The following is a 16,584-nucleotide window of genomic DNA, read 5'->3' as shown; positions in this document are numbered from 1 at the left end:
ATTTTATAATAATATTATAAATTTTTCTCTCATCACGTAAGATAAAATTTGCTCCTTTTGTATAGTAATACCATAGTGCTGAACTGCAATACAGAGTAGCTTTCACCAACTTTCAGACATTTCATCTTTAGTGTTTAAATTATTTTAAACTTTATCAATACTTGTTTGAGAAAGGGAAATTTTGTCAGGGACAAAAAGAGAAGGAATTTTTTTTTTTTTTTTCCACTGTTAGCAAATAAGACCCTCTTACAAAACAAATGCTTTGAAAAATGAAAAGTAAATGTAATTACCTTTGCCTATGAGGACACCTATTTTGGAATCCAACTTTTCTCCTGGATCACAATTCCTTGTCACTAGTTTAAGGACAGGAAGAAAGGGTCTAACATCACAAAGTCTTCGTGTTTCATCCTCTAATTCTTCATGTACAGCAGTTTGATTCACACAGGAGAACATGTAAGAGTCAATCTCCATAAGGAGATGGAAGAGCGGATAGCTATGTGCCTGCTTCCATAACAGCTGGAGGGAAAAAAAAAAAAAAAGTAGCATGTTTGATAACTTGGTTCATTTTTATCCCTATATATCATTACACATTTGCTTTGTCTTGGTTTTAGTTTCTATCCTGTGGTTATTTCTATGCAGTAACTAGTATGCATAAACATTCCAGAGGTTAAAAGTACACAGGGACAAGTAATGTGAGGTGGTGAGAAGAGCAGTGCTAACCCTCATCCTGATGCTCATCCTGGGACTGACACTGTATAGTCCCATCTCCAGAAAAGTTGCAGGACTGTGCCTGTCACTCAATAGGATAATAAAGCATTACTGATCTTGGAAGCAGATGTTTTTGCTGCCAACCAGCAAACTGTTGTTCTCCTCCACCCGTTCCCATCACTTCCTACCAAAGATCCTCCTTCCTCAAGACATGTCTATACCTGATTTTTACACACGCACCCAGCTGCACCTGGCCTTGTGACAATTGTAATATACGGTCAATGTGTTCCCACTACAGAACTGATTTCTGAATAAGAAATTCCCTGTTGTCTGCAGAAGCTCAGACTAAATTTATTTGTAAGCTACTTGCAGGTCACCAAGACATGTAAGTCACCCACAGGGCACTGAACGTTTTACTGAAACGAATGCTTACGTAGCAGATTCCACCTTCAGTAACACCAATAGAAACCATCATAAATTCTTACTAGAAATTAAATTTGGAAATAAAATAGAACTCTCTTTTATCTAAATACTACTAAAAATTGTATGTGAGGATGTTTTTGTCCTATTTTTCATTTTTTCCCCACTTATTTTAATCTTAACTGTTCTTCATACAAGACAAACTCCTTATACTCGCTCTCAAGTCCTCTGTTTATGAATCCAAATGTCCCCAAATTAGCGCTTGTCACAGCAATGTGCTGGGAACAAAGCTGTTAATACACTATGCTACGTTTTCATTTTTGTTTGTTTTAAATTCAGTGATTTCCATGAAAGTCCTCCTTTTCTTTGAAAAGCAGCTAAGTATCAACAGTACCTGTTTATAAGCATGTTAAGGTTTGATGTGTTGCAAACATCAAGAAAACCAAACGGGTCCCTTATTGTTGGTGCTTACATACATGTTGTTTTTTTTTTTTTATATATACATATAAATAGTTTTTAAAGCAAGTATTTTTGCACATGTCAAGCTTTAATAACAAGCCCTTTTTCAACAGTCTGTGACTTTATTACTAGATGGCATTACCTAACAGCAAGACTCCAATCTCAATCCATACCAAAGGAAATGGTTAAAAGTAACCTCTTCCATGCAAGGCAACCAGATACTTACTATACCCCTTAAGAAAAAGAAATTATTTTAATTAAGGAATGCTATGCCTAAAATCCTACAAGTGAAATTTGTACTAAAGGAAGAATTAAGAGTGATGTGTCTAAATTAAAGCTGAGAGGAAAGGAAGAGCAAAGAACCTGCAAGTCATTAAAACAAATTCACATTATTTTTCCATTAACAATATATTTCACAGGAAAAAAAAAATATAAAGACAAATGCAAGCATGAGATTAAGAATTTTCTGTAACAAAAATAAAGTTAAGTGGAATCAGACTGAAAAAGGAAGACATCAATAAGGTCTAATAACCTTAGGTGAGTTATTTTAATGCTAGCTTCATATTACCAATATTTGCCTGGCAAAAGGATGTTACAGAGTTATGAAAAACTATTTTAGATTAATGACTTCTGGATCTAAGAAGCTACAGTTATATGCACACTTTCAAGATTTAGGTTAGAAGTCTTTTCTTTTATCCTTTCAAGTAACTTTACTACCCAACTTCTGTCTTTCACATAGTCCAGAAAGGAAAGATGGGCTGAAGGCTAAAGTTACCACACTCATCCTCCAGAGATCTGCTTCCATGCCCAGCACTGCCATGAATTCCCTCTGTAACCTGAGGGTATACCTATCCTAGGCATTCCATTGCCACGCATTTTTGACCACAGAAGTGAGTAATTCCAGGAAATGTAACTGTGATAAAGTGATAAAAGCATTTCATCTAATAAAATAAGGGATCAGTGAAGAAAGACCGTAAAGCACTAATATAGCCTTTGCTCCTCTGCTGTGACAGGCTCAGATAAGAACGCACATAAATTTGTCCCTCTGTCTTGACTCTAAGTTTTGTAACCCCCCAGTTTATTCTCCTCAACTTTATTTTAAACATTTTCACAGTCAAAACAATGCACTGAATTCACAGAATGTCCATAACTTCAGATCTATGTTACAGCACATCAGTATGAAAGCTAACACAGAAATGCTCTTACCCAGTGTTACAAACATGGGCTTAAAGAGTACAGAAGATGTTACTGTTACTGTGTTATCCCCTGCTAAGCATTTGAAACACCAAAATTAAAAACGGATAAAATCCACTGCTCAAATTTGAACAGAAAAAAATTATTGTAATTTTAGCAACCAGATTTTATTAATTCCATCCTTTTACAATTACACAAGATATTCTCTGGGTGAACTGTTTGTAACACTGTCTTCCAAAATACAAAATCCGCAGTATCATGTCCCAAAAGGATTAAAAAGTTTAAAAAAATAAAAAGGTCAGTGCCCTTCTTTGGTAACGAAAATTGTTTCTTTTGCATAAACAGACAAGGATTTCTCACACTCATTTTAGAAAGAGACCTTTCACACAGCAAATAAATCAAGGATTTCATTCTTTTTTCAAGTGATGCCCCAACAAGAAGACACTTGTACACAAACTGAAGAAGTGGCACATGTAGTTTTTAAGGCATCCACCTTTGGTGTCAATCAAATGAAGCAGGAGCTCAATATATGACTTCTGTATTAAAAATCAAATGAGACACAGCATCTCCTGTTTCCACACTTACCAGAGAAATGTTAAATAAATGTACAATGAATTAATGATATGTTAACAGTTTAGATGTAGCAATTCAGTATTAACATGGAACAATCATGGTAATCTCTGCTGAAGTGCACCCATCAGCAAGAAGTTATTTTTCTGAACCTTGACGTCTGCCCAAAAACATTCAACACCCCCAGAGACATACATCTGTATCAATCATTCTGCTATGAATGCAATTTTAATATATTTTTTAGGCCTACCCAGATTCATTACTTGATTTGCCAAAAGGCACATAAAAATCAGAAACAGAACACATTCCAAACATAAGTTAATTGGCCATTTGGTGTTACCTGTTTAATATGAGATATGGTGGCATCTCGAGGGACATCCAGGTTGATGTAGATTCCAGTGGGCAATAGGAAGTCCACAGATATTGAGCCATCAGCACCAATCTGTGAATCCACTGCCCAGATGTCAAGGCTGTCTGTCACGGCAGGAGGCATTATGGAATCTCAACGATATCATAACCACATGGCCTTAGGAAAAAAAAAATTAAATTCAGTATACTTAACCTTCTATAATTAGACACACATTTTAAAGCTTTTGGAAAGTTTACGTAAGTCTGCTTGTGCAGCTCAGCTTGCAAGTCTAGGGTCTCAAATGCCAGTATTGCAAACACATATTCATAGTTTCACTCATTAATTCCATTTAGTATAGTAAGAGCACTTGCCTGGTAAAGTACTCTTGTTGTGGTGTTTACATAATTTAAACTAAGCTATAAGAGAAATAAATAACTAACTAGAAGCTAGCTAAAACTAAGTCAGAAATTAATTTTACATTTTCTCTAAAACTATCTGTATAATATATAATGCAACAAACTTTTTGGACAAAGCATGACAAGATTTAGTATGAAAATACATAATTTCCTAATTTTTGTATTAGCAAAATTACTGTTAGATGTCCACAAATGTTGCCAGAGTGACTTAATCAACCTGAAAGTCTGTATTAATAGCAGGCAAAATCTTCTTCAGCATTTAATTAGAAAGTGGCATTTTTCTCTAAAGACATTTATCTCCATTTGCTTTCTCCCTTAAATATCATCTCCATTGAATTCAACTCACTGCATAAGCTACACCCACTTTCCCCACAGAGTAAGGGAAAAGCCTTTGTGCCATCTTCTTCAGTTCACTTCCCTGGATTCTTGATTACTTGTGCTTTATATGTCAGTTTTTCAAATTTCAGTTTTCAATTACTCTTAATAGTACTACTAGTGTTTTGGACCTTCAAAGTCTCATGTCTTCAATTCATTCTCTTAAGATGAGTGAACAGTGATTGAAAGAGAAACACAAGTATTTAGCTTCCTGTTCATCCAGACAATGTCCTTCAGCTGATAAAGAGATGGGAAGTTGTAAAAGATTCTACCAAAGGTTTCTCCAAGAAGGACAGAAGAATTTAACTCCACAACTGTCTAACTCTTGTTGGACATCACAAGGTGAGAAACCACCACTCGTTGAAAAAAAGAAACCAACCCAAAACCACCAGATTGTGGTGCAACTCCACTACTACTGCAGCTTCCCGCTACTTTCATCACTCCTTCCCTTCTCTTCCGGATCCCCTCCCTGCTCTGAAATCAGGCCTTCTGCTTAACAGAAGCTGTTTCCCTCACTACAGCACCAGCAGAAAAAGCAAGATGCAACCAATACACTGGGCTGCTCTTTACAGCATCACAGAGCATCATCATAAAAAGAGAAAAAATTAAATGAGCACAACGACCATATGAAATCCAATCATTAACAGCGACTACATGGCAAAGTCGTCTGCTTAACACTTCATTTTTCCTTTTAAGTGACTATGCAAAATCCATCTTTAAAAAGGAATCCTTTCTCTAGGTGCTAAACGTGTATGTATACCTTCATCAGTACGTAAGTGCTTCACTTGGTCATGCCGTAGAACTGTAGATAATTACTATGCCGTGCACCAAACTTCCCAAACATCTATGCAACACATTCATGAATACAGTTTTCCAAACCCAAAGCAGTTCATTACTGTTTTTCCTCCCAAAGCAAGCAACCAAGAAACCTTAATAGCACACTGTAGTGGAAGCGGCCACCAAACCGCAGGAGACTGACTGGGTCATCAGAGGTGCTTCACTCCCCTCCCTCTCCAGCTGCTCATCCTTTTTCTTTGGTAAACAGCTTCATTTCAGAAAAGTCACAGCACCAGTAAATAAATCTGGATGTTATGATGCACAGAAGTTAATGCTTCGTTAAGATAGGTTTGTTTGATATTTGTACTTCACAGAAATTCAACTCGATTTAAAGCTCTTTAAAATTGCTAGGCCTTTAAACCAAACAATCCTCTGTCGCATGCATCATGGTCCTCACTGACAACAGGGATATAGAAGTGCTGCTTCAGGAAGTCTCTTTGCACTCTTTGATTTGATACAGACAGCTTGCAATGAAATAAATCAAGCAAAGCCAAGCAGCACAGGGCAAGGCTGAACATGCCTGCAGCAGGTCACACTACACACCAGCTGCACAAACCCTACTACACCACATAACTTGTTACTGACAAATATGCTGTTAATATTTTGTACACATTACCAAGGGCTGCACAGGGGTAATTTTTACTGATCATCATTTTTAAACAACTAGTACCATTTAAAACCACCACTCCAAAATATTCCCAGTCCATATATCTTTGCATTGTTCTTAGAACTGGTTTCTATCCCTTCAGATTCTGGAAAAATATAAAACGCTTCGTTTTGACATTTGGAAAATTTTAGGAGATGAAAACCTCCAGGACAGAAAGAGACTGTACTGGTTAGAAGGAACTGAAACCTCCTAAAGCTCGTCGGCCACCAACGGAATAACAAGTCTAAACCCCGCATGGTGCCCAGCTAACTACTGAAAGCAGCTATTTGGTGCTGCGGCTGTGCTCTCAGCTTGCCTGTTAAAAGCTGCCTTAGATATGAGACACCGCACCTATGTCTCACCTCGACCTGCCAAGTAAACACACTGCGTAACAAGACCCATTTGAAAGCCTTTCTGTTCAGCCTTCCTGAAGCTGTGGAGACATACATGAACATGAATGCTACCAACACATCTTGTTACTATGCTAAAGATATGGATCTCAATACTTTGCTTGTACTAGATAAAATTACAGGACATTTTTTAGTAAAAACAAACAGGAAAAAAAAAAAAACTTTCAACTTTCAGAAAACAGAAATACATAAGTATACATTTTTACTCAACGGATGCAACAATTAGGGAGCTTTTATTACCACCATCATCATCATCAACAAGAGTTTATTATCATTAGGTTCTTATTTCCAAAAATAATAATAAAAAATAATTTAGATGGAATCAAAACAAAAAGGATTGGGGGTTAGGGGGAGCAGGTAGACCTGGTGACAAAAACAAGTCAGGCATGAAAATATATTATCTTAATTACTAGATCTTTACAAATCCATCCCTTCACTCATTCATGGATTTATCTTGGTGAGTGATCTCTTTAAGTTGGCTAAAAGAAAGAAATAAAACTTAACCCCACCATGCAACACATAACACTATAAAAAAATAAAAGAAAAAAGAAAAAACAACATAGAACCTACCCCCAAAGTCTTAGGAAATGTGGAGTTCCTCATTACCAATTAGGTTATCCTCAGTGAGTTACTCCTTAAATGGGGTATTATTATTCAACTTCTATCCATATCTTTGCTTCGGTTTTGTTGCAACTGACAATAGCAATCACAGAAAATTCACTGGAATGATTTAAAACTGAAGATTTTTCCTACTTGCACTCATACTTGTGTATTCACAGCCTGCTGGCAGCTGCTTTCCACAGTCATCACGGTAAAGCTGACTTATAGAACGTATAACTTACTATAAAGCACTAGATTAACAGGAGTAGCAGCAAGGAGAAACAACATTAATCTGATCTATGTAGTTACTTCACTTGAAATTTCTATTTTAACTCAGTGTAAGATATATTGGAATCCTCTTCTGGAGGTTTTCCTACAACATCTGCGATGGTTGCAAGGTCAGTACACCAATGCAGGTTGAAAATTCAAAGAAGCAGGACTTAAAAACGCCGCTATGTACCTCTAACCTAGACAGTCCGAAGCACAGTTAGAAAGTTCTAAGGTATCTGCTTACAATTACCGACTTTTGCCACAGAATTTAAGAAGTTTCTGATGTCTATTTACATTTTCAGCTAAAAAGGGAAGAGCGATGGTTACACCAATCTGAGCATGCTGGGAAGCTATTCTTGCTTTCAGGCACTTACTTAACGTTTCCTTCCTCAACGAAACAGGTTAGTGCCTCTCACAGTCAGCAGCCAGTTTCCACCAGGAGCTGACGTCACGGGGGTGAAGAGAGAGCAAGTATTTATGCGGAGAACAGCGCTGACTGCCAGCCCGAGGTGGCTGTGAGCGTGAGTCACGGACCGAGCTGCAAAACACACTGGGGCACTGGTGCCGAACCAATTCCCATCCAGTAACTGAAACAAAAGCAGAAAGCCATCTGCGTTGGGAGCAATAACACAAGGGACATCTTAACTTCCAGCTAAGGGGAAAAAAAATCAACCTTCAAAATAATACTAAGAAGCTATTTCAGGCTCTTAACCTCATAGCTATTTTTGTCCGCAGTTGCTGTAAAAACAACTTCTTACACAAAAGAAGGAAGTAATTAAAACGGTGCTTAATCTTGGCAACAAGTATCTAATCAATGACTGCTTTAATTCAACAGGGGCAGAGCTCAATACTAAATGTTTTTCTTATGTCACAGGTACGTAGCACAGACAGCATGCCAAATGTAAATTTACTCCAAACTTTGAGTTACACATTTCAGATTTAAATATATTTTTACATAAAGATGAAGCTCAAAACTGCTCAGTCTATATTTTACTATACCAGAAGAAAGAGCTGCTTAGGCTGATCGAAAGAAACGGAACACAGTTTAGTAGGTCATCTCCAGAACAATAAGAGAAACAAAATTTAAGCCTCATCTTTGTATTTATGTATTTAACGCCCGCAAACAAGAGGCCCTACAACCGGGGTTATCAAGCCAAGACAAGTGCCTGCAATTTTTCCATGTGTAAATATGTACATCTGGTACATGTATCAAGCATTAAGACAAGCAGAACAACTAACCTAGTTGCTGAAAGCTTGCAGGATAAGCCTCCACACCGTGCCATAAGATGGTTTTCCTAATACACACACAGCATGGTATGGTCAATACAACGCCAGGCTGAAGGGGCACAGCTGCGCCCTCCCTGCTGCCCATGCTGATGGGAACACTTCACCAGGACCACCCTTCTGGGGCAGCCCAGACTGAAGCCATGCACGAACTAACACTTCAGTTGCTTTCAGCAGCGAGAAGAATTCCCAAATAAAACACAGTTAACATACTAAATGCCTACGGTAAATGAATGCTCAGTAAGAGAATTCTAAATACCTTAATCATGAATTCCTGCAGTGTGAGAATTTCTTCTGTGAAATCAATGTGAAAGTTACAGAACTTAATTTTTTGGCCTTTCTCTGCACTATGACCTTGATCACAAGATAATCAGACAGTTCAAGGAGGCAAAGACAGACAACAGACCACAAGCTCTGAGCAGCTAACCATAACAGCTATGTGTTCCCAGGCACTAGGTTCTTCGCTGTTGTTCCTTTGTTTTCAAAAGACTTACCATGTCTAGGCAGACAGAAGAAATGGCTTTAGAACTAAGTCCTATTCCAGAAGCCAAGAGACCTTGTAGACCTTGCAGGTCCACCCCCACACTCCCCCACAAAAGCATCTCTCATCATCTAACAACTTGGAAAGGAAAAAAAATAACAAATGGTTACCACAATCAGGCTGCTTCTTCACTGATTCCTAAGAGGGCTTTGGAAAGATGACAGTCAAAAATAAGCTACATATCTTTCTGTAAATTGCTAGCCACATATTTTTGTCCTCTAAGCAAAACATGGAACTAGAACCATACATGCCTGGGCTATACAGTGCAGGTACAAAAAGGGGTCTTTTTAAATAAAATGCAGACAATGCTGTCAGCAAGTGGCAGGCACCAGCAGAACCACTGGGACGTTTCACAGTATCAGGTAACAAAACCTACACATTTAGAACTTCCTCACCCATTACAAGACTTAGTGTTTAGACTAGGGGATGAGTAGGATTTGAGAAGGTAGGCGAGATCAGCTTGCAGCAAACTCAGTTCCCTGGTGAGTGCTTCAGAAAGCCCAAAACCACCCAACTGCAAAGGTTCCACACTACTGCAGTAAGAGATGGTAAATTGATTTGTACCTTTATCATATAGTTACCTTGCTCATGCAAAGGAGTTAAAACCAGGAGGTGCAAATATCTGACATGAAACTATGTGCCATCCCAGAAGATATGAGGGGCAGAATGAGTTTAGCAAGGGAGTGGAGATTTCACAAGGCTATCCTGAACCAAAGTGCTGAACAAGAGTCTTAGCACACTCAGGAGGCACTGCAGAAGGTTAGAAATGGAGTAACAATGCAATGAACTTGTAAAATGTGCCCAGGGAATGCTTTTTTCTTTTTTTCTTTTTCTTTTTTTTTTTTTTTTTTGATGTGTGTCATCAAATACTAAAACAGACTGCCCACAGAGGTTGTGGAATCTCCATCCTTGGGTATGTTCAAGACTGCTGGACAAGTACAGGCATGACCTGAACAAATACTGAAGCTGAAATTCAACCTACTACTTTAATAGCAATCCATGAAGAAGTTCAACAAAGATAGCAGAGAACAGACCCTTATAATTACCCAGGAAAATTATAGCTATTCATTTAGCAGAAGAAATTTAGAATCACTTCCAGTTCTGAAAGACAGGCTAAAATTGAAAACAAGTGAATGGTTTTACACGCTTTTATATTTTCTCCTCTTTTTCTTTGAATTCTTTTGAATTCTCTTTGAATTTCTCCATACCTCCTCATTCCTCAATTGTATCTCAGAGAAAACAATGTTTTATATTCTAAATAATTCCGAAAGTTCTTGGTGTTCATCTGACACAATTGGATCAACACCAGCATCAGTTAGTTGTCTTCTGAAGAAAGAAAAGCTATGCTGACTTACAGATATCGAAAAGAAAAAGAATTGATAAGAGACCAGAGGAAATTATAGTTTGTTTCATCCGTTAGATAATAAAACTAATTTTATTTCCCTTTAAAATACTTTGTCACATCACCTAAAGACATAGACATTCAGAAGTACCCACAAATTCACATGGATCATAAGCAACAACCAATGTTAATCCGTGTCAGGTAAGTTCTTCTAAAATTGCCGTACTGAAAAAGCACAAGTTCTGAAATGTCACACCATGCCATTAAGTTAGAAACGCTCCTTCATACTTGCAACCTCACTACTAATTCCCTAAGACCCATCCTTTGAGGTGTATTTTTCTGTTATTTCAAATTAAAAGTAAAATCTAATGCAACGTTTGATCAGTTATCCTGAAGCATAAACGAAAAGAAACTAGTAAAAGACAAGTGAAAGAAGCTGTGAGGAAGCTGGTAAATATAAAAACCCACATAACACAACGTTGGAGGAAAATTCCGACACCTTCAGTTATATCTCACAGCAGTCACCACCCAGGGCTGCCTCCTAGCACCAAGCCAAGGGAGGGTTTGGTGGAGAGAAATCCCTTGTGCATGAGGAGGGTGGTTTCCATATGAAGAAACTTTCATTTACTTATTGCTTCATCTACTATTTCAAACACAGGCACATTTTAAGAGCACAAATACACACAGCTTCTCAGGTTAAAAGTCATTTACATTTGCTAAGCTACAAAAAAAAAAAAAAAAAAAAAAAAAAAACTCCTGAACACAGCCTTATTTTTTTTCTTTTCACTACGAATATTAATATATACATGGACAAAGGGCAAAGCAGAAACTAGCTTATTTTGATTACGTAAAATCTAAGAGCACTCTGCTCATCCAGCTTTTTGCTTTATATAAAGTTATGACAACGGCTGCGCACCACATTCCACGATGACCATCACTGTGATCAATACTGCCTTTTATCTACTGCTCGCTCTATCACGTGGCAGTCAAGCGGCTAAAAAAAAAAGGCCTGCAGTAGTGAAAGCAGCTGAAAAAGGGCCACCCCATCCAGACACACAAGAACAGTGTTGAAACAATACCTTACTGTCCCAAACAGACTAGATGACAATCTGACCACAGTAATTTTCTAGGAAACAGCAGCAGCATATCACGTAGTCTAAGCAGAAGAAACACGACGCACTTACACAATATAATCTTTGTAATCATTTTTCTAACTACGCAAACATCTAGTACTATAAAAAGATAAACACGCTACGGAGGAAACATTTGAGAACAAATAAGGGAAAAGAATCTACCAGCAAGGATGTAAAAAGAGTAAGAACATGTAGGAAGGCTTACGTCCTACGGAACTTATGAAGCATTAAAAAATATATCAAAGGCAAAACTCCTGCTGTATATTTGAAAGAATTCAGGTTTCTTCTGGAGACTCGGGTGAAGTCAAATACACACAGGGGGTCAGTGTGCCTGTTGGTGGCTCTGGAGAACGACATCCTCTTCTACTGAAACAGTAACAAACTCACAGCTGCTGCTACAGCAGAGCTGGTGGGCCCAAGCCGCCTGTTCTGCAGCTACCAGACCAGCACCAGTTTCAGACAGTTGCACGGGACTCCCACTTTGCTGATTCCCACTGTATTTGTACTGACCGTAACAGGAGCACCTCAGCCACCTCTTTGCTCTCCCAAGCCCCTTTGCGTCTTGCGTGCAATCCCACCTAACGTGTGGCTCACTGGGAGAGCAGTGTGCAGTCAGAAGAGCCTTCCTAGTCTATCGCCCACCTCCCTGGCCACACAGCACAATAGCTCTGCGGACAAACACCGCTTGTTTTCCATCGAATCAGGGAACAACCTGACACCCTGTGGCATTCGGGCACTACAGCTGAAGCAAGGGCGGCATGAGAACAGCGCTGCTACCTTCAGCAGTAGGCACAGAGATGAAACTAGGCGAAACGAAACTGCAGCCTGTTTGTTTAGAGGTTTAACGGGACAGGGGAAAGCACCTGTGCTAAGCAATGCATGAGCTAATGACTATTTTCTGTTCACTAGAACTCACAGTTCACACCAGATTACTAGGAGCCCTCTTTTAAAGACGGGATCTGATGCACAGACAGAATCATCACAAATGATGGCAGAATGGCTTGGGGTGGATGGGACCTCAAAGACCCCCTGGCTCCAGCCCCCTGCCCTGGGCAGGGCCCCCTGCCCCCAGCCCAGGCTGCCCCCAGCCCCATCCAGCCTGGCCTTGGGCACTGCCAGGGATGGGGCAGCCACAGCTGCTCTGGGGAAAGTAGTAAGTCACACAACTAAGGTTTATTCCATATATTATGTATTATTCCATATATTATGCAGAAAGCCATTCTGGCCTTCTGCAACTGAATAGTCCAAACTGCTTACAAATTTAAAAATAAAATACAAACAACTTGATTGTAAATGCAATTGCCTAAATTAGCAAAACTAAGATTTTTCCACTCCAGGAATGTCATGGTTATTTATCTGTAATAGCAAAGATTTTAAGAATCTAAGATATCTACAGTGTAGCCTGAGAAGTTACTTTTAAAGAGCATGTGTTACTATAAATATTTCCCAGAAGTTTATTTCAATGCTGGCCCCATGGAGTGGAAAATTAAGTGCCCATTTAGTCAGGATTCCTCCAGAAATCAGAATAAAAATATCATTTTGTTTTCTAAAAATATCTACATATAAAAAACATAAAACGCCTTATTTAAATGTCTTTCCCTCACAGTGCTCAGACTGGTAGCAAGAGGAGTCTCGTAACTATTCAAGTCTCGATTCTCTCATTCTCTTCATGAAATACAGACAATTTTCCACCAATAAAAAAAGAAAATCACTGGGTCTTTTTTCCATAGCCACGAATTATTTTATCTGTTCATCCAGTGTAACTTTATTTCTGTATCAGAATTCCTTTGCTGTACCCACGGCAGCATACATTACAATTTAAAAATTGGAGCCAGGGTTTTAAAACCACCACAAACAGAGTTTTTATTATGATACTAATGCCTCTAAATGAAAGTGGGCCCACTTTAAAAAAACGCTGAGTGCTTGAATTTGCAATTGACTTCAGCAGGATTTAGATACAAGACAAAAATGTGAACGTTAGCTGATTTCAAATTAAAATATAATTTAATTCTAAGCAACCTGATTTGAGCAGGTGGTTATTCTAGATGACCCCTGGTTGTCCCTTCTTATGAAAATTATTCTACAATTCAATGACAGCATAATTTTTAAAATAGCATGTAAATGAGATTATCATCGTCAGAAACTTTTTCCTGCAAAACAAGTGTACAGGTAGAGAATGGCATTATTAAAATGGTATTCCAGACCTGGAGACTTACCAGAACCAGCAGGAACAATGAAGATAAGAGGAAATTACTCCTTTATGCTCAGGTGAATAAGCTTTGTTCCTGCTCCCTCCAAAGGTTATTCATAATGAACCAGACAACTGAATAAAACTTTAGTCCCAGGCTTTTGATATCGACTGCAGACAATTTACAGAGAGTACAATATTGATAATGAGTACCAAAGTAACAGTTTCTCTCAGCTAATTCATGGCTATCCTTTTTTTATCTTGAAATTGGTATATAGATATTTTAGATACATATCTATAAAATTTCAGATGTGCGTGTATACATATATACACACATATATATAATGAGCTTCCAACCATCTTTGTGTATTGTACAATTAAAGTGAGTTGCAGAGAGAAGAACTTACTTCACATTTAAATGCTACTGTCTGAAATTGTCTGTAGGTGCATTTGATCACTGGATCACACTGAAGCTGGGACCACTATAAGAAAACATCCTTCCTCTTTCAGTGCAACGGAATCCAGTTCTGAATGGTCAAGAATGGAGAGAATATAAAGAAGTGGAAGAAAGCAGCTGATTAGGAAAGCAGCATCATATAAATAGCAGGTAACATGATACCCTTGACCAAATCAGGGAGTTGGATAATCCAGTGTTCTATGCTGGTGAGAACATATGTGGACGTTCACCTTCGGGAAAGTTAGTCAACTGCTCTCTTCAGAGATTCCAGGAGGTTTCAAAAAAAATGGTAGGCAGAGTGGGACCTGACATGACGACCAATGCATTCTGCACTAGCATAGTCCAGCTCAGTAAAGTGAGACTATATACTTGGCAGATTAGACCTAGATAATTTGCTTTTGGTAATCCAGAACACTGTAGGTATTTTATGTATCAGGGAAAGGGTAACACAAAGCATTAGGATATGTTGAATTCTGCTTAAATGTCTTTGAATTATTCAGAACTGCCTGTTGGTTCTGTTTTATAATATCTATATTGCATATAGCCCTAATGCACATATATATACATGAATTTACATTACCACAATATATAATATAAAAATATGTTTTTTTGAAATACAAATACTTCCAAATTAAAGCCACAAACACCACCTGTGTGTATATGTGTCTATATATATATAAATATATATGCAAAATGAAAAATCAAGCGTAACAAAAAAGGTGAATGGAACTGGCACAAGAGAAAAAGTAGGACTGGGCAGTCAGACTGAAGGGGGAAGCAGGAGAAAAAGTTGAACCTCAACACAGAAAAAAGATGTCATTTTAACAGAGGTGAGACTGAAAAGTTTCTTGGGTTGCATACCTGAACATAAAATAAGTTGTGTTTGTTTGTTTGTTCTTATTTCAGAAGACTACATAATGTGTCTGTTGTAAATCTGAAGAGATGCATTAAAATCTGGAGTTTTGATTTTATTGATTTATTCTACAAAGCAACCTGTAACCTCCCCGCTTCTTACCCTCATGTTCTGTTGTCATACTGGAATTGTACAAGATTATTCTTCCTATTCTAGCAAAAAATAGCAAATACTAAACCAGTACTAATTCTGTCCCCTAGTGTCTTCTTGCCTGTTCTATCATGCAGGATAATTACTTTTTCCACTGTAAACAAGGAGGAAAGGAAAAGTAAACATGCCACTTAAAAGGCATTTAAATATATAAATGGTTAATATTTCATCTCAAATTGTATAAACGGACCTAGACCTTCAAATTTCACCAGCAGCCAATTGTTTCCTTTAGCTATTAAAATGTTGTATCTCTAAATTATGAGCTAGATGATTTCCTACTATAAAAAAAGACCAGAAATCGAGGTTTTCCTATATATAGATACTTCTTCACACAGGGATTAGAAGATTCACTTCTCAATTATTTCTGATCTTTCAATCAAAACCTCTAGGAAAGAGGGTAATCTTCCAGCAGACAAGTTGTATCCATCAGAAAGAGGGGTTAAAGAAGTAAAATAATTAAAAGCAGTGGGAAATTAATTAGGAGTGAAATTTTCTCCGAAAAGGAGGGCACACATTGAAACACAAAGCTATCACATAAGCAGGCTATGCTTAGGATTCAAATATAGAGGTGCTATGGATTCTACAAGTCTGAAAGATGCTCTGTAAGGGAAGGAAAAAAAAAAATCAGACTAGACATTTTTCCTGGTGGGTCTCTTGTTCCAGAGATCAATCTGGTCTGAATTTCTAATTTGCATCAAGATGCAGGTTCTCTTGCAGTACCAGCTTCATTGTCACCCACTGCACAGACTCAGTGCCCTTTGTTATATTAACAGGACTGTTCAGGACTGAACAAGCATTGAAAGAAACACAGCAATTTGTGTCTAATGCAAACAGCTGGATATATTTTATGTACCTGTCGTGACATTCATAAAGGCAACCTGAAATATAATGCCAGTTGGTAGAAAAGAATAAACATAAAAATTGCATGCAATCAATATTTTTGTCATGAAGTTAATGGAATAAAGCTGAAAGTAGTCCTGGCCATAAGGACCAAAAATAATTAAGATTGTCAAAGAATCACAGAATAATTTAGGTTGGAAGGGACCTCTGGGAGTTGCCGTGTCCCAAGCTTGTTGCAACATCCAACTTAAAGCACAGGGTACTTTTCAAAGCCTCCAAGGACGGACGCCCCCCAGCCTCCCCGGGGCAACCTGCTGCACCCTCACAGTCAACATTTTTCCTTCTGTTCAATTGGATTTCTTTTGGGGAACCCGTGCGTTCTGTCAGTTGCATTCTGCCTTTCTCTCCGCCTCTCAGGAGCCTGGCCGTGCCTCTGCAATCCTCTTTCAGGCAGCGCAAAGCCGCAGCGCGCTCTTCTCCCC

The 16,584-nt window shown here is 38.2% G+C and overlaps 1 protein-coding gene across 4 annotated transcripts in view; it reads right to left on the bottom strand.

The window, feature by feature from the left end:
* PIK3CB (phosphatidylinositol-4,5-bisphosphate 3-kinase catalytic subunit beta) overlaps positions 1–16,584 on the bottom strand; it is a 113,624-nt gene that overhangs the window by 42,308 nt on the left and 54,732 nt on the right. For all 4 annotated transcript variants that reach the window (XM_035334498.1, XM_035334502.1, XM_035334499.1 and 1 more), the window contains 2 exons: positions 3,692–3,877; positions 291–516 (listed from right to left, as the gene is read on the bottom strand). In XM_035334498.1, the coding sequence (XP_035190389.1) occupies positions 291–516; positions 3,692–3,844 (379 nt within the window). In that variant the 5' untranslated portion in view covers positions 3,845–3,877. The remainder of the gene's footprint in view (positions 1–290; positions 517–3,691; positions 3,878–16,584) is intronic.

The sequence above is a fragment of the Oxyura jamaicensis genome, chromosome 9, assembly GCF_011077185.1.
Source record: "Oxyura jamaicensis isolate SHBP4307 breed ruddy duck chromosome 9, BPBGC_Ojam_1.0, whole genome shotgun sequence".
Classification (NCBI taxonomy): domain Eukaryota; kingdom Metazoa; phylum Chordata; class Aves; order Anseriformes; family Anatidae; genus Oxyura; species Oxyura jamaicensis.
The sequence above is the reverse complement of the archived record's forward strand: the minus strand, read 5'-3'. Positions and strand labels throughout refer to the sequence as shown.